The sequence below is a fragment of the Oryx dammah genome, unplaced genomic scaffold (genome assembly GCF_014754425.2).
Source record: "Oryx dammah isolate SB20612 unplaced genomic scaffold, SCBI_Odam_1.1 HiC_scaffold_26, whole genome shotgun sequence".
NCBI classification, from domain to species: domain Eukaryota; kingdom Metazoa; phylum Chordata; class Mammalia; order Artiodactyla; family Bovidae; genus Oryx; species Oryx dammah.
In genome coordinates, this window is record NW_024070210.1 from 15,687,319 (window position 1) to 15,705,563 (window position 18,245).

The 18,245-nt window shown below is 49.9% G+C and overlaps 1 protein-coding gene across 1 annotated transcript in view; it reads left to right on the plus strand.

Moving 5' to 3' along the window:
- Nucleotides 1-17,501, plus strand: part of TGFB3 (transforming growth factor beta 3) — a 24,469-nt gene extending 6,968 nt beyond the window's left edge. The window contains exons 2-7 of the mRNA XM_040226040.1: nucleotides 3,431-3,594; nucleotides 4,093-4,222; nucleotides 9,447-9,554; nucleotides 12,161-12,326; nucleotides 14,922-15,075; nucleotides 16,253-17,501. Coding sequence (XP_040081974.1) covers nucleotides 3,431-3,594; nucleotides 4,093-4,222; nucleotides 9,447-9,554; nucleotides 12,161-12,326; nucleotides 14,922-15,075; nucleotides 16,253-16,411 — 881 coding nt within the window. The 3' untranslated portion in view covers nucleotides 16,412-17,501. The remainder of the gene's footprint in view (nucleotides 1-3,430; nucleotides 3,595-4,092; nucleotides 4,223-9,446; nucleotides 9,555-12,160; nucleotides 12,327-14,921; nucleotides 15,076-16,252) is intronic.
- Nucleotides 17,502-18,245: the final 744 nt, after the last annotated feature.

The following is an 18,245-nucleotide window of genomic DNA, read 5'->3' on the forward strand; positions in this document are numbered from 1 at the left end:
TGGGCTCTGCAGCGCAGGCTCGGGAGTGGCGCTGCCTGGACTCTGCAGTACTCTGCAGGCTTAGGAGTTGTGGCGCACAGGCTTTGTTGTTCCATGGCATATGAGGTCTTTCTGAACCAGGGATCAAACCCGTGTCTCCTGCATTGGCAAGGCAGATTCTCTACCACTGGGTCACCAGGGAAGCCCTCAGCTGAGTGATCTTGAAAAAGTGATTTAACCTTCCTGATGCTCACGCTTCTCTTTTTTAAAATGGTAAATTTTACTTATTCTCCTCAAGGATCATTAGAGGCTCAGGTGAGTTAATAGACATTCTATGAAATGTAAGAGAGTGTCATTACATTTTATTTATTTATACTCTGGCTCATTCCACGACATATTTAAAGTATTGTTAGTACTCAGTGGATTTAATGGTCAAGGAGATTGTGTTTACATTTTACTTTCTCTCCCACTAATGAGTGTGTCTGAGCTTTGCTTGCTAGTGTCAGTTTGCGTGTGTTAACTAATTCATGACCCCTCTGGGCATGAATTTCTTCATCTGAAGTGGGTTGTAGTAGATCAGCTGTCCTCAGCCTTTTTGGCACCAGGGACCAGTTTCATGGAAGATGATTTCTCCACGTTCAGGGGGGGATGGGGGTGAGGTGGAGCTCAGGCAGTAACGGGAGTGATGGGGAGCGGCAATAAAAACAGATGAAGCTTCACTGGCTCACCCTGCTGCTCACCTCCTTCTGTGAAGCCTGGTTCCTAGTTCCCTGAGGAACTAGAGGACCCCTAACATTCCTTCTGAGTCTGTTAGAAATCTGTAGATCCTAAGCAGTTAAAAATGACCTTTCCCACTTCTTGAAATCTCCCTGAAATTCCCATCAAGAGGAGTCTATCTTGGGGAACAGTAACTGATGGATGAACTGGAAGAAACAGAGAAAGAGAGGTGACTAGGGTGTCCTGAAGATCCCCTTGGCTTCTCATTCCTCCATCTCTTGGCTTCCCACTGTCTTGTCCCCACTCTGACTCACCTCACTGGCACAGGCTATCTTGTTTCCCTTTTCCTTTTTATAGCAATGTGCACACTGCGCTGAGATATCTTTTATCCCCTCTTGCAACACTTACTGGAGGTACTAGTCTTGTTGCTTTGCTGTTCAGTCGCTCAGTTGTGTCTGACTTTGCAACCCCATGGACTACAGCCCGCCAGGCTTCCCTGTCCTTTACCATCTCCCAGAGCTTGCTCAAACTCATGTCCATTGAGTCAGTGATGCTATCCAACCATCTCATCCTCTGTCGTCCTCTTCTCTTCTCGCCTTCACTCTTTCCCAGCATCAGGGTCTTTTCCAATGAGTCAACTCTTCATATCAAGTGGCCAAAGGATTGGAGTTTCAGCTTCAGCATCAGTCCTTCCAATGAATATTCAGGACTGATTTCCTTTAGGATGAACTGGTTGGATCTCCTTGCAGTCCAAGGGACTCTCAAGAGTCTTCTCCAGCACCACAGTTCGAAAGCATCAATTCTTCAGTGCTCAGCCTTCTTTATGGTCCAACACTCACATCTGCAAGGAGCTTACCTATGTCCAGGGGATTACAGACTTTCAAACTCCAAAACTGAACTGCCACCGTGGTCCCTCTTTCTGGTTCTATCCGAAATGGTTTGGGGGAATTGTTGGCAGTATTCATTCTTTCAAAGCCAGTTATTAATCAGGGCTTCATTAGCTGGCATTCACACATTTGTTTTCCCAACATCTGTTCCATTACTTTTCTAAGAGCCAGTGTCAGACCCACCAGATGGCAATTTCCAGAAACACTCACTCATCCTTTCCTAAAGCTCAGTAGTGTGTGTGCTTGTGTCCAGGCCTCTGATCCTCCCGCCCTGTCCATGACTTCCTAAACCACCCCTGGGGTGATTATGGGCTTGTTCCAGCCATGTTCATTATGTGTGGAATCTGGGTCTCTGAGCTTGAATTTCAAGTTCTGGCTGTTGTTACCCTTTGTGTAGAAAGTGTTTCTCTGGGGTGTTAATGCTGCTCGGACCTTGGGGTTGTAAAGAAAAGGCAGGATCTTTTTGTCTCCCTTGTCTCACTCTGGTAGGAGTGGGAAAGAACATGTGCTGCCTTCTGTCTGTGGACAGAGGTGCAGAAGCCAGCAGGGTGCAGAGGCTGGCATAGCGTGTGCAGTCAGGGAAAGTAATCCTTAGGAGCCAGTGGTGATGGACCCGCTTTCACGCAATGAAGAAGCATCTGGGGGTCTGCCAGGCTCTAGATATGGACTCTTTGCCACTCCCGTGCTATCTTATTAGAGCTAAAGTGTCACTTTCCATGACTCCCTACTGTTGATGATATAAAATCAACCCCTCGGTCTGACGTTTCAGCCTCCCCGCAGGTAGATCCCAGTCGACTGTCTTGACCTTGTCTCATGGGCTCCAGCCTGGCTGCTTCAGGCCCCTCACTCACTTGCGTTTTCCTCTCCTTCTTGCTTTTGCTTCCATATCCTTCCACATAAAATTTCTTTCCTTTGCATCCTTAGACCCTTTCCTCCCGTCGGACCCAGATCACATAATCACCACTTCTGTGATGTGCTATCGCTCTCTCCCTTCTTTGGCCTGTTTACAGCGACTTCTGAGCATCTCCAAAGGCCCTTACTGCTCTCTCTCTCTGGTCCTGTTGTTTGGTCTACGCACTAATAGCCCCGCCTCTGAATGTTAATCTCCCTGAAGGCAGGGCCCCTGTCTGTCCATTTTTTAAAATATTTATTTGACTGTGTCGGGTTTTTGTTTCTGCACACAGGATCTTCATCGCTTCATGTGGGATCTTTCGTTGTGGCGCATGGGCTCAGTAGTTGCAGAGCTCGGGCTTAGTTTCTCCCCAGACACCTGAGATCTCAATTCCCTGACCAGGAGTTGAATCCATGTCCTCTGCCTTAGTAAACGGTGGATCCTTTACCGCTAGCCCACCAGGGAGTTCCCTTGTCTATTAATTTTTGCTTCCCAGCGTTAGCCTGTGCTTGGCATGTAGCATTTGCTCAATGCATGTCTGATGAATGAATAAATATCTGAATGAACAAAGGCGTGAATGAATCAGCTAGCTATGCAGTGATTAAACGCCTAGGGGAAATTGCTGATGCTGTTGGAGAATCTATATTTTTTAAAGGAGTAGGAAAGCAGGTTGGACAGCCTGCCAGAGTGGAGATAATGAGACGAAGGGCTGGAGGGGCCAGTTGTCGGTGCCATGTCCTGGGTGGGGCTCCATGCCTTGCTTCTCCATCAGGCCTGTGTACGGTTCCGGGCCACCAAGAATCTCCCCCCTAACTTCTTACCTGTAGGTCTGAGGCCTCAGGGCTCCAGCGCCGTCCCAGGTGGGCCCCCCTTGATGAGTGCGCTGGCAGCACACTGTCCCCATGGGTGTCACTCACACTGTGCTTCCCCCCTCCCCCAATGCTCTGCCTCCTAGATGACCTGACCGTCTGCCCCAAAGGCATCACCTCCAAGATTTTCCGCTTCAACGTGTCCTCAGTGGAGAAAAATGAAACCAACCTGTTCCGAGCAGAATTCCGGGTCTTTCGGATGCCCAACCCCGCCTCCAAGCGCAGCGAGCAGAGGATTGAGCTCTTCCAGGTGAACCTCCTCCCAGGATAGGCACCACGTGGCGGGTGGAAAGTCAGTTCCTTTGCCAGATTGAGCCTGCGCTCTGCTCAGAGTGCAGCAGGCCTGGGTGTGAATCCCGCCTTCTCTGAGCCTTAGTTTCTGTACCCGTGTCTGTCATTAAGAACAGGGGTCCCTAACCTCTGGGCCACGGACCGGTACCTCCTGTCAGATCAGCGGCCGGCGGCATTAGATTAGAAATAAAGTGCACGATTAAGGTAATGCGCTTGAAACATCCCGAGACCACCCCCCTCCTTCCCGATCCGTGGAAAAGTTATCTTCCATGAAACTGGGCCCCGGTGTCAAAGAGTTTGGGGACTGCTGCTTAAGAGGATTAAGACTTAACTGAGGAGCTCGAAAGAGCATTTCAGAAGTCTTAGTTGGCTCCTGTTCCCCTCCCCGTCCTGCTGCACCGTGACGCTCAGGTGCCCTGTCCTGGCCTCGGGACTTACTCCTTCCTCTGCCCCGTAGATCCTCCAGCCGGGTGAGCACATAGCCAAGCAGCGGTATATCGATGGCAAGAACCTGCCCACGCGGGGCACTGGCGAGTGGCTGTCTTTCGACGTCACAGACACTGTGCGTGAATGGCTCTTGCGGAGAGGTAGGTTGACTCAGGATGAGCATTTTGGAAGGAACCTCTGGTCCCTTCTTTCTTCATGACACAGGGAAGGGGATGGCACTAGGGGAGACAACAGATCTGTGTTCAAAGCCCAGCTTGGCCATTAACTTGCTGTGTGTCCATCATTCCTTCATTCAACTGAGTAAATGCTCCGAGCCAGGCCCTTGGGGATTCAGCAGTGAACCAGACAGGCAGGGTCCCACATCTCATGGGGCTTTTGTTCTGGTGGGAGAGACACGTAGTAAACAAATAAACACTGAGGAATAAGACTTTCCAACAGTGATGAGTACCAGGAAGATCAGAAAGAGGGCGAAGTGCTAGTGCCTGGGTGGGGCCCGTCGTCAGATACTCAGCGAGAGTCTCTATGAAGAAGGAGCTGGTGCACTGAGCTCTGAGGGATGGGAAAGAGCCCGTTTGTGAAGGTCAGGATAAAGGATGTGCTAAAGCAAAAGCAATGAAACCCAGGCTCAGTTTGTTCTGGCAGCAGCAGACTGCCTGGTGTGACTGGAGCTGGGGGCGGGGGGCCGGGGAGTGGTCAGAGAGGACCAGGAGCCTAGATGTAGGACCCGCCAGGCTGTGGTCAGGCGTTAGAACTTATTCCAAGTGTGATGAGATGTCCTAGGAGGGTTACAAGCGGGGCTGGGAATGTGGGGTGAGGTGATTTGGTTTAAGATCCTCTGGTTGTCATGAGGTCAAGGGAAGAGGTTAGGGGCCACTGCAGCAATCCACGTGAGAGCACTGTGGGCTTTGGCTGGGGCAGTTTGCTCTGTATTTTGGGTTTGTTCTGTATTTTGGAGGCGGAGCCAATAGGACTGACTGGGCTGATTAGGTGTGGGGTGAGAGGACACAAGAGGAGTCTAGATGACTCTGAAGATTTGAGACTGAACACCCAGATGGTAACGCTTACTGAAATAAGGAGGCCTGGGAGATGAGCAGGTTTGGAGGAAGGTTCTATTTTGTTGATTAAGTTTGAAAGGCCTGGTAGTCAGTCATAAAGTGGGGCTGTCTAGTATCAGACTTCCTATCGTCCAGATCTCCCCTTTACTGGTTCTGCTTCCTCACCTTCCCTGCATGCCTCGCAGAGCCATTTTAAAGAGCCATTGTGTTTCAGAGAACCTCCAAGTGTTCGGCTCCTTATGTGAGTGCTGTGTGTGGTCACTCTGTGACCCCGTGGACTGTAGCCTTCCAGGCTCCTCTGTCCAGGGAATTTTCTGGGCAAGAATACTGGAACAGGTTGTCATTTCCTACTCCCGGGGATCTTCTCGAATCAGCAGTTGAACCCTCTTGTGCCTTCTGCATTGGCAGGTGGATTCCACTGCGCCACCTGGGAAGCCCGTTATGGGAGAGTGAGCTTCTGTTAGGTCAGGTGAGGAAATGGAAGCCCAGAGAAGTTAATTGGCTTGACCAGAGTCATTGAGTCTGGATTAGAACGTGGACTTCCTGACTGACAGTCTTGGGGACTCAGGGCATCACACTCCACTATTTCTCCTCTTCTTTACTTGGTGGCACTTCCTGGTCTCTGCTCAGTGGGGTGCGGGCACCTAAAGCAGTCCTGTCTGTTCCTTGTATCCCTCTTGTGAAGAATTTTCTGCCTTCATCAGCTGCCGTGGATCCACAGTCCACCCACATACATATGGATACCCAGAGTCCCTGGGACAGGTGGGGCCTTCTTTGTCCTCCTCGATGGTTTAGGAAATTAAGGGTTAATGCTCGAAGGCAGAGATCACAAACATGTTGGCCTACGTATTGTTTTCGATTTAACTAGCGGTTAACAGGAGAAGCAAATGGCAACCCACTCCAGTGTTCTTGCCTGGAGAATCCCAGGGATGGGGGAGCCTCATGGGCTGCTGTCTATGGGGTCGCACAGAGTCGGACACGACTGAAGCGACTTAGCAGCAGCAGCAGCGGTTAACAGTTTTAATTAATGTCCAGGGATTTCACATAAAACCTAGACATTCGACTTTTCTTGACAAATGGGTAACGATCCATCAGAGATGAGTAGGACCACCTCTGGAAGGTGGGGCATGTGGTCTTCATGTCACCCCAGGCCCCACCATTCCCCATTGTTCTCCACGAGTGAGGCTGGTAGTCCCAGTTCAGCATGACACACAGGCTCACTGTGCTCACATAACCTGCTGCGCGCTCTCGGCATCTGAGTGTGCAGGCTCCCATCTGAGGGGCATAACCTGGTGGCTGAGCTGACAGATGGTGGGCTGGAGGTCCTGCCTCAGCTCCAAGGGTACCGGGAACTCTGTCGGATCTCCTCAGCTGCACACGAAAGGAGGGAACCTTGGAGAACCCAGGCACATCAGCTGACAGCCGTGCCGTGGGAAATCTGACTCAGCCAGCACTCTGCCCAGGACTCAACATGGCTACAGAGAAGAGAGGCGGGGAAATTCGTCTCTTAGCTTCCCTGTCTGATTCTGATCAGCTCCACCTGGATTTCTTTGAAGCCCTCGGCACTTAGAGTTCTTATTTTCACAGCTGCAGAACTCAATGAGAAGTTTGCATAGAGAATGATTTCCATCCTCCTTGAGACATCAAAAAAGATAATTTCGTAATAAAACCTATGGGTGTCCCACCCACCATCCACACCGCTGCCAATTCTGAGGTTAGTTCTTCTCTGGAACCTTCCGTCCCCGCTCCGGCAGATGCTGCCCACCCTGTGTTCCGGGGAGTCAGACACAGACCTTTACTCTGCAGAGTTTCTGAATCTCTTGAGGGTTCTTGGCCCCAAACAAAGTAGTAAATGGACTGCAAGTGGAGGAGTCGGTGGTGTGGACTGTGAGGAAACTGAGTCACATGTCCAGTCTTAGTTCAGCAAACATTGAAGAGCCTGCTCTGCACCAGTTCCCTTCTGGGCTAAGAGCCAGCTGGAGCCCTCTCCAGGGTTGGGGGCCCAGTCCTCACTCTTGTGCAATTGGTCCAATGTGGTGGCTTCTCTGTGTGCAGAGCCAGGCCTCCCTGAGCAGGGCGGGTGGGGAGCACGCCCAGTGCCTTGGCTCGGGACAGGGGGCACACTGGGAAAACACAACTGTTTTGTATCTCAGTGACTGGGTGGGCATCTTCCTTGGTGGTCCCTGCTGGGCCCTCTTTGTTCCTCTTTGTCTCTAACAGTCATGAGTGTGGCTCTGATTCAGGCTGCCTGTGTTTGAATCTTGATTCTACCACTTACTGGACATCTCCATCAAGCCATTTAATTTTCCCTGAGCCTCAGTGTCCTCGTGTGGAGGGGAGGAATAACAGTCCCTGCTCTGTAGGATTAGTATGGAGATTTGATACGTGAGTCAAGGCATGCAGAGTCTTAGAGCGTGCAGGCAGCAACGCTCAACAAACGTTGGTGATTTGTCCCCATCATTCTCTGAGCCTCCTACCTAGACGGAGCCTGTTAGCTAAGCCAGGCACCATCTCACATTCACCATCTGCACCCTAACCCTAAGTCTCCCCAGCATGTCTGCATCTCAGCCTTCTAACTGACAGATCCATGGGACTTTCAGTCTCTCCTGGACTGAAAATTCTTCTGGGTAATAGAAGTGTACTACGTTTTATGTAGCCCGTTTCAGCTACTCCAGCTCCTTCTTCTACCTGCCTGAAACCAGAAAGGGTACACTCCTTATGCCTCCCTCTCTGTTCACTTCTAGTTCTCCATCTGGGGCTCAGCATCCTTATTATATTGACTCGTCTCCTCCCTACCAGAGCTCACCTGGAACAGAAAGCTCAGCAGGTGTCAATGTGTCCCAGAGGCTGCCGTGACTGGGGTGGGATAGATAAAGCTGGGATCTGGAGTTTATGGAAGAAGGGACTGAGCTTTTTTTTTTTTTAATTGTTTATGACTGTGCTGATCTTTGTTGCTGAGTGCGGGCTTTCTGTAATTGTGGACAGCAGGGGCTACTCTCTAGGTGCAGTGCACAGGCTTCTCATTGCAGTGGCTTCTCTTGTTGCAGAGCATGGGGTCTGGGGGGCACAGGCTTCAGTAGTTTAGGCAAGTGGGCTCAGCAGTTGTGGTTCCCGGGCTCTAGAGCACAGGCTCAGTGGTTGTGGCTCACGCGCTTAGTTGCTCCGCAGCATGTGGGATCTTCCTGGATCAGGGATGGAACCCACATCTCCTGCACTGGCAGGTGGATTCTTTCCCGCTGAGCTACGGGGGAAGCCCTTTGAGCTGGTTTTTAACCAGCCCTTTGAGATGGTTTTTAACCAGTAGAACTGGGACATCCAGGTCTGCCCAACACTGCCTGCAGTCTCTGGGGTTGGGCCATTCTGTCCATGAGAAGGATGCTGAGCTGGCCTGGACTCTTTGGGGTTTTCCCTGATGACATCAGATTTCTGGAAGACTCCAGGTTGGCCCCAGGGCTGGATGCTGACACAGAACTAGGGTGATCTCAGACAGCAGCGCATCTCTGAACTCAGGCTGACTCTGAGCTCAGAGGTCATCGCCCACGTCCTCCCATACCTGGGCACTGCCCCGGATCAACCAGGGAAGCTTCTTACCCACCAGAATTGGCATGATCCTAGACTCTACCTGGTTTCCCTGTACAAAACTACTGGATTCAGTTCAAATTTTTCATTTATTTTATATTCAACCCCTTTTCCTAATTCCCTTGCTTTTCCAGTTTTAGTTACCAAAATACCTAATCCCACAGCCAATAGGAGAAAGGGCCAGAGTTGGCCTTTTAGCCCCAGCATATGAGTCACCAAACCCTGGCAGTCCAGGCTTCCTCATACTTGTCACCTCTTGTTCCTCTTCCTCTCTGCTCCATCCTTTCTCAGCGGGTTGGTTGAACGTCTCCTCTCCCAGCTGACACATCGGGGGCGGCAGGGGGGCGGGGGTGGTGGCAGTGACTGTTTTCCTCCTCCTTTCCTGCACCCTCATTCTTTTGCCCCTACTAGGCTGGTGACAGTTTTTCCCTAATACCATCCTTGGAAAAATAGATGACTATTAAAATTCTCCTGCATGAGGCCCACTAGTTTATGTCTCCATTTGGTGACACGTAACACAACAGAAATACGTGGAACGAGGCAACATGCTCATGGAGGTCCTCGAAAGCTCTGGGACCACCTTCTGTCTCCCGGCCCCGTGACTGTGTGTGGCGGGAGAGCCCTTGGCTCGTCCATGTGTGGCTGTGGGTAGACAGCTACGTGGGTGTGCAGGCTGCGTGCTTCATCACGCAGACTGCTTTTCTCATCAGCTCTGTGTCTTATTTTGCAGAATCCAACTTAGGTCTGGAAATCAGCATCCACTGTCCCTGTCACACCTTTCAGCCCAATGGGGATATCCTGGAAAACATTCAAGAGCTGATGGAAATCAAATTCAAAGGTAACAAAAGGGATGTTTATGGTAGGATGGGTGGGGGGAGTTAATAAAGCTAGATAAAACAGGAGACCCCTGGCCAGACCCTGAGAAGGGGAAGCAAGCTCCCTCACAGAGATGGCTGACTGTTTTGTATTGGGTTGGCCAGAAAGTTCTTTTGGGTTTTTTCCATATTCTGTTTTGTCCTCAAAGCAAGAACTCCCTATTCTATAGAGAATGCATGAGCATCTGGAAGACAATATTGTGCTGATAAGACCTCTGAAATCATATAGGCAAGCTGATCAGTCAGCAAACTGGGGGGTGAGAAATTATTTGAGCTTACATATCTGAAATAGAGTGCTTGGATACTCAGCAAATGAGAGTTGTCTTCACTTCCCCTAAAAGAAATGAACTTTGGTGGCCATGAGCACTCACACTCTGACTGCTGGGCTTTCCAGATGTTGCAGAGCCCACCCAAGGCGTCCAATGGGTTTGAGCTGCTTCAGGCCTCAGGGTGCTTGCATGGAGAGGGCAAAATAGTTGAGAGCCATTTCTGGTTTTCCAGTATGTTTTCAAGGTGTTGAGCCTAGACAGTCTCTGAATTTCAGAGAAATTTTGTTTTCTTTGTGAAGCCCTGTTGTGGGTTCATGGAGGCATTCCTGAGGCCAAGTGGTTTGTTGAGGTCAAACTAACCAATTTAAAGCCTAAGGTCAGAGATGTGTCTGGAAAAAGGTACCCGTTTGAGGGCCTTTCTTGACCCTCAACCCTGGGAAGTCCTTCATGAACTTTATTTCTGAACCTAACTTTTTTTGGCTGTACTAAGAGTCCCTTGGACTGCAAGGAGATCCAACCAGTCCATCCTAAAGGAGATCAGTCCTGAGTGTTCATTGGAAGGACTGATGTTGAGGCTGAAACTCCAATACTTTGGCCACCTGATGTGAAGAGCTGAATCATTTGAAAAGACTGTGATGCTGGGAAAGAATGAGGGCAGGAGGAGAAGGGGAAGACAGAGGATGAGATGGTTGGATGGCATCACCCACTCGATGGACATGGATTTGGGTGAACACCAGGAGATGGTGATGGACAGGGAGGCCTGGTGTGCTGCGGTTCATGGGGTCACAAAGAGTCGGGCACGACTGAGCAACTGAACTGAACTGAATCTTTGTTGTTGCACTCGGGCTTTCTCTACTTGTGCGTGTGTGGGGTCTTCTTTAGTTGTGATGCAAGGCCTTCTCACTGAGGTGCAGGCTTTTCTTGTTGCAGAGCATGGGTGGGTTATAGAGTTTGTGGGCTTGGTATTGCCATGTGCAACAGTCTTTTTTTTTTTTTTTTAAAGCAAATCATTTGACATCCTAATCACAGAACCTCAGAGCTCAAAAGACCTTTGAAGTCCTTACCTACATCCTGAATTGGGATGAAATCCTCCCACTTCAGTCAATAGTTTTCTTGTTCATAAAGATTTTCAGAAGCGGAAACTTGCAATGCCACACAAGCAGACCTTAAGAGTATGCCAGTGCTGTCGATCTCCCAGTCCTGTGCTCATGTGTGAGGCCCGTGTCCCTCCCTCCTCAGCTCAGTTCAGTCCAGAGGCTCAGTCCAGTCCAGCCGCTCAGTCGTGTCCAACTCTTTGCCACCCCATGGACTGCAACATGCCAGGCCTCCCTGTCCATGCTGTCACCATGCAAATCCCATTCCTCCTGTTCCTGTCCCTGATGGAGATGGACAGCCGCCGGCAGCTGGGCATCAAAATAGATCTTCTTGTAGTTGAGACTCAAATTCAGTTTTCAGGCTTTGCAGATGAACTAGCAGGTTTCCTTTTGGAGTTTCTCTGCTGTTTTCATACACTTCGTGATCCTAGCTGAGTTTTATAGAGAAAACATTTTGAAATTATAAGTGCAGTGTGAGTGTTGTGTATGTGTGTGAGTCCCTCAGTCGTGTCCAACTCTTTGTGACCCCATGGACTGCAACCCGCCAGGCTCCTCTGTCTATGGGATTTTTCGGGGAAGAATACTGGAGAGGGTTGCCAGTCCCTTCTCTAGAGATCTTTCCAACCCAGGGATCGAACACAGGTCTCCCTCATTGCAGGCGGATTCTTTACCATCTGGGCCACCAGGGAAGGCCTGATGCGAACGTTAGCAATTGTTGATTCTTGTTCCCCTGGCTCCCATTCAAACTGTCTTAAATTGTGACATCTGGAAAGCAGAGGGGAACTTAATGCCGTCTTGACCAGTTCAGATTATGAGAGGAGACTCACACCTCCAGCTCTAAGTTTCAGGATCTAAACCGACAACTCACAGGAATGTGTTTGAGCCTCGTAGTGACAAGGATGCTTCCCGAATCTCTGTAGGAATCTCTCTAGGAAGCATCCCAGGAAGGGCTGTGCCCTCTGGAGGATTACCCTCAGGAGTCACGAGGGCATCTGAGCATAAGCGTCTTGCAGGTCCCTTGATACCAGTTCTTCTATTGGGTCTTCCCGTTCCTGCAGCTGGACATTAACATGAAGCTGTGTCTTACCCATGCCTTCCTCGAAGACCCCACCGTCCCACCTCCTGAACAGGGTGGGGATGGAATGAGAAAGTAGCATCCACCCTGTCCTTTGAGACAGGAGACCATCACCTTCCTTCCTTCTGCAGGTGTGGACAGTGATGATGATCCGGGCCGTGGAGATCTGGGGCGACTTAAGAAGAAGAAGGAACACATCCCCCATCTAATTCTCATGATGATTCCCCCAAACCGGCTAGACAGCCCAGGCCACAGTCAGAGGAAGAAGCGGGCCCTGGACACCAATTACTGCTTCCGGTAAGCCTGGGCCCACTCAGGACCTGTGAATTCCCGCAACAACACTGACTGCTCACCTGTTGCCCCAGACCTAGGCCTTGTGCAACTGAGGGCCCTCAATGCTTTTCACACACACCTTGGGGAATGGAGATTTAGAACCTCTTACAAATCTCTGTTTTTCCGGGAGCCCCACTGTTTTTCTGCATCACAGTCCTGTAAAGGCCTGGATGTACTAGAGGAGGAGGAGAGTGTTGCTGAGATGGCTTGAATTAGAGGCTTGGTCTCTCCATGGTTTTCATGCTTTAAAATACTCTTAAGGTCTGCTTGTGTGGCTGGGAGATTAGTGCAGAGTTTTCCATTAAAGGCTCAGTTCCCTAGGGAGGGTCCAAGGATGCTCCTGGATGAGCGAAAATAAGACAAGTTTCCATTTGCAGTGGGGAAGGTGAGCTAGAGAATTTATGAATTTGGAAATAGTTGGACAGCCATTGTAAAGAGGTTAAAAAAAGAGCATCCATTTTCTCTTATTTCAGAGTAGTTTCTCATTTATAAGGAAGGAGGATAAAAAAGCATAGACAGTGATTACTTAAAGGTAGACAATGACCACAACCATGGGAATGTCTGAGGGATAAAATGCTTTAAGAAGCTGGGACATGGGACTTCCCTGGTGGTCCAGTGGTTAAGACTTCACCTTCCAGTGTAGGGGGTGTGGGTTCAGTCCCTGGTCGGGGAGCTAAATCCCACGTGCCTCTCAGCCATAAAACCAAAACAGAAATAACACGTATTGTAACAAATTCAATAAAGGCTTTAGAAGTGGTCCACATTAAACAAAAAATCTTAGTGAAGAATTTGAGATAAGGAGCTCATCTGTGGATGCAGGGAAGGCTTCAGAAGGGTGTGGAACTGGAGCTGGGTCTTCAGGGATGAGTGAGGCTCTGATGAGGGTATGTAGGGTTATGGGAGGAGGAAGCGCTTCCGGTAAAGGAAGGTGCATGAATGGATCATTTTGGCTGGAGAGGAGGACACCTGAATGGAGCTGGGGAGAATGAATTGGGAGATTTTTAGATCTAAAACCTTTTGAGGAACAACAGAATGAGCTGGGGATGTTGAGTTTGAGGAATGGAGCATATAGGAAAGGCACCGTGGTTGCCTCCAACTGTCTGGAGGCTGGCATGTCCACTTGTTCTGTGTGGCTCTCCCATCAGACAGGAATGGATGATCTTGGCTGCAAGGGCCAGTGGCTTAAGCCATGGGGGATTTCCTGTTCATAAGAAGTATGTAGGAGCAGCCCCAGGGTTGGTCTGGCTGCTTGCTTAATGCTATTGAGGACACAGGCTTTCTCTTTCCAGTCTACCATGCCAAGTACATTGTCTATTCTGGCCAATAGCTGGGTTATGACCATAACCCCCTTGGTTATGGTCACTTAAGCATGAGCAAGACTGCTAGAGCCCTTGGCATCTTATCCATGCTCAAGACAAGAGGAGGAGGGAAGTAGCAGAACCAGCAGCTTTCCTTTTCCATCTGTGACTTAAAAAAAATTTTTTTTTATTTATTTGGCTACACCAGGTCTTAGTTGCAGCACACGGGATCTTTGATCTTCCTTGCACCATGTGAGATCTTTAGTTGTGGCACGTGGGATTTAGTTCCCTTACCAGGGATTGAACCTGTGTCCCCTGTATTGGGAACGTGGAGTCTTAGCCACTGAACCACAAAGGAGGTCCCTCATCTTTGACTTTTATAAAGAATCAAATATCTTTGCCTGAACTTGCCCTTGCCCATTACATACATCTGCTTCTGTCTGATTGGTCTATGCAGGGTTGTATAACAATCTCTACCTGCAAGGGAGGCCAGGAAAACAAGCATCTAGTGTTCCAGACTGTAACGGGAGGTGGCAAGAGAGAAGAGTAGGAATGGCTCTTGAGTATAAAAACAAGAGTGTCTACCGTGGTTCACCAGGGAACCCACAAGAAGTCAGATTCTGGCCAATAGCTGCCTTTGGAAGCAGCACGTTTCTAGGTCTCAGCACAGGCTAGATGCCCGCTTGGCAAGGGGTGTTGCCAAAAGGGATCCTGCAGGTGACAGAACTGAAGCGGCCTGATGGTCACATTGGGGGTAATCTAGGAATCATGAGTCTAATGGAAGGCTATGTCTCGTTTTGATTCAGTGGACTCTAGGATTAGACTGAGCAGTCATTTACTATAGCGTATAAGTGCCTGAGCTTAGAGTTCATTTCTGGCTGGGTGCACGTTAGGGAGGTAACAGGAAAACCAGCTCGACAAAGTTGAGTCGTGGTTTCAGGTGAAACACTTCAAGTCTTTATTTTGAGTCATGATGTAAAAGGGACAGGACCACTTTTGCCTTTTTTCTCTCCATCATATATTATTTCTGTATGTATCTGTGCCTTCTACGTCCTTGGGATTCTGGTCTTCGACAGAGGAAAGTGCCTTTATAGTTAATACAGCTCAGTGCACTTGAACCTGGGATCCCACCGATCAGAGCCACCTCTTATGATGACCAGGAAGGACTCCAGGTGCCCAGATGAGGGCCACTTGTGACGTTTTTATGTTAGTGATTTCCGTGGGAGTTTCTTTTTAGTAATTAATTTTTCTGTCATTGCAGCAATCTGGAGGAGAACTGCTGTGTGCGCCCTCTCTACATTGACTTCCGACAGGATCTGGGCTGGAAGTGGGTCCACGAACCAAAGGGCTACTATGCCAACTTCTGCTCAGGCCCGTGCCCATACCTCCGCAGCTCAGACACAACCCACAGCACGGTATGGTACAGGGTCATGCCTTATGGGGTGCTGGGGCTGAGCTGACCAGGCCACTTGTTTGAAAAGGAAGCATGATGGGCTGCCTGTTGAATGAGTGGATGGATGATGACCTGGGGTGAAATCCCTTACGGTGAAGGTTCCGACTTGGGCCCAACTCCAGTGGGTGACATTCTACCCTTTATAACTTTCTTGCCTAGTTTCAACCAGACTTTTAAGTTGTTTATTTGCTCTTGTACTATGGGAATTACTTAGCTGTCACATACCACTCCATATGTCAGAGACTTTGGGGGCCAAAAGACTTCTACGATCTGCTGCTGCTGCTGCTGCTGGTAAGTTGCTTCAGTTGTGTCTAACTCTGTGCGACCCCATAGAAGGCAGCCCACCAGGCTCCTCTGTCCCTGGGATTCTCCAGGCAAGAATACTGGAGTGGGTTGCCATTTCCCTCCCCATCTACGATCAGATAAAGAACTCTAATAATTCTTTTCTCTTGAATGTAGAAGTTATTTTAAAAGATAATGTAAAACGCACAGAAGAAGCCAACACGAAACAAAGGGAAGAGACTAGAGAGGGAGGGAAGTCGACGACTGAAGCTAGCTTGTCTTTCTCTCCAGGGGAATCTGAGAGAGGGCAGTAACTTGTGAAGCATATTTCCTCATAGCTGCTCACCAAAGTGACCAGTTACAGCTAGGAGGAACCAACATAGGCATGTTTCTTCCCAGCCAAGAGAATTTCATGATCACTTCCAAGTCCCTTGGTTGTGGGGCTCATGCTTAAACCAATAATGCTCAGACCAGTGCCGTATGTTGCATTTCCTGTGGGCAGCAACCTGCCACTCATCTAAACTGGGTTCCGCCAGGTCCTCTGAAACAACATCAGTGGCCCATTTTGGTAGCTCAGATGCTAAAGAATTTGCTGGCAATGCAAACCTGGATTTGATCCCTGGGTCAGGAAGATCCCCCTGGAGAAGGGAATGTCAACCCACTCCAGTACTGTTGCCTGGAGAACTCCATGGACAGAGGAGCCTGGCAGGCTATCGTCCTTGGGGTCTCAAAGAGTCGGACACAACTGAGCGACTAAGCACGCAGACTCTGGAGCAGCCCCAAGACCTTGTAGAGTCCCTGGGCCCCTGGCTTGAAGCTCAGTTTTCTCAGCCTCTCAGTGATGCCTCCCTCCCCAGGTGCTGGGCCTGTACAACACCCTGAACCCTGAAGCCTCAGCCTCCCCTTGCTGCGTACCCCAGGACTTGGAGCCCCTGACCATCCTGTACTATGTCGGGAGGACCCCCAAAGTGGAGCAGCTGTCTAACATGGTGGTGAAGTCCTGCAAGTGCAGCTGAGGCCCGACCGCCACAGGGAGAGAGGAGGGATTACCACTGCCTGCCCGCCTGCCCCTCGGGAAACACAGCAGCGACGGACCTCGCCGCGAGGCCTGGGGCCCGCGACCTCCGGCTCCAGGCAGATGATGGCTGAGACGGGGGTTCCCCTTCTGGAACATTTCTTTTTCTTGCTGGGTCTGAGAATCACTGTAGTAAAGCAAGTGTGGGTTTGGTTAGGGGAAGGTCGATTTCTTCAGGAGACATGGATTTTCCGTGTCAGAGGTGGTGGGGACGGAGGAAGAGGGGTGGTTGAGTCGACGCATCGCAGGGTTCACGGGATTCGGGACACCCTACGGGGGAAGGTGGGGCAGAGAATGGCCTGGACAGGGCCAGACTGGAAGACCCTTGGTGCTGAGGTCAGATTGCTCATCCATCGCTGCCCCACGTCTGCTCGAGGGGCATCCGGATCACGTCATACCAGGCAAGCATCTTTCTTTAGGCAGGTTCCCAAGACAAAAGTCCCAGAATTGTATCTCATACTTACCTGGGATTAAGGACAAGTCTGTTGGTTTTGCAAATTGTCCCCTGGACGTCAATCAGCATTGAGGGTCGTTCCGGGAGAAGATCCAGGTAACGCAGATCCCGAGGGTCATCAACTATATTGGGCCCAATGGATATGCAGAACTCTGAGGTAGAGGGTGGGAGCTGACCCTCTCTGGTCTGCTCCTTGGGTTCCTCCTCTCGCCTTCTTCCTTGATTGTTCTCCTTGGACATTTGGCTAGACACCTTCCAGGTCAGAGCACACATGATTGGAGTCTGGGTCTCTGCAGCCTTGGGGCATCATGGATTTCCCCTCCTGACCCCCACCCCCCGACCCCGAGACCCTGTGTTCATCTGGTGTTCCTGGAAGCAGGTGCTACGACGTGAGAGGCATGCAGGGGAGTTGCACACGTGCCACACAATGACTTGGCCCCAGACGCATAGACTGAGGTATAAAGACAAATACAGATATTACTCTCAAAATCTTTGTATAAATTTTTGGGGAATCTTGGATTGTTTCATCTTTTGGAAGATTGTTTCTAAACAATAAAAGCCTTATTCTAAGGTGTAAGTCTTGACTCGTGAGGTATCCTTCTTAATTCCATACCCACACCTAATGATCAGAGGGACCTGGAATCTGAGGGCTGAGACTCTCGAACACTGAGACGCTGCTGACTGTGAATTCCCTGGACAGTGCGTGCTGCGCTGCCCTCTGCCCGCCCTCCGCTGCCCTCTGCCCACCCTCCACACTGTTCAGGGAGTTCACAGTGGGGGGAGAGGGGCTGTACTTCGTCTGTTTTGTTCCTTCTCACAGCGATTATCCTCAGACACACAGAGGCGGTGGCTGAGATTTGGGCAGAAATCATCTCCATTTGACCTCCTTTTTAACTGTGGGCAAAAATCACCTGGTGTGATTTTTGCATATGGAAATGTGTTGGCTTGTATATTCACTATAAATTCAGGTGAGAATGAGAGAAACTGTCTGTGGCAAATGGCCTACAAATATGAGGCCAATTCTGTTCTCAGGTGGACCCTAGAAGAGCTCATCGGGGACTCCTTTTCGGAGGATGGGCCTCTTGTCAGGAAGTTTTGGAATGGAAGAGCGCAAAAAAAGCACAGCCCCATGTTCAACCTCTCATGTGAGGTCACGGGTTCCTAATCAATTCTACTGTGGTTTCATGTCCACCTGAAGCAATCAGCTACAATAAGTGAGGAAATGAGACCCCGTGGACTGTAGCCCACCAGGCTTCTCCGTCCATGAGATTCTCCAGGCAAGAATACTGGAGTGGGTTACCATTTCCTCCTCCAGGGGATC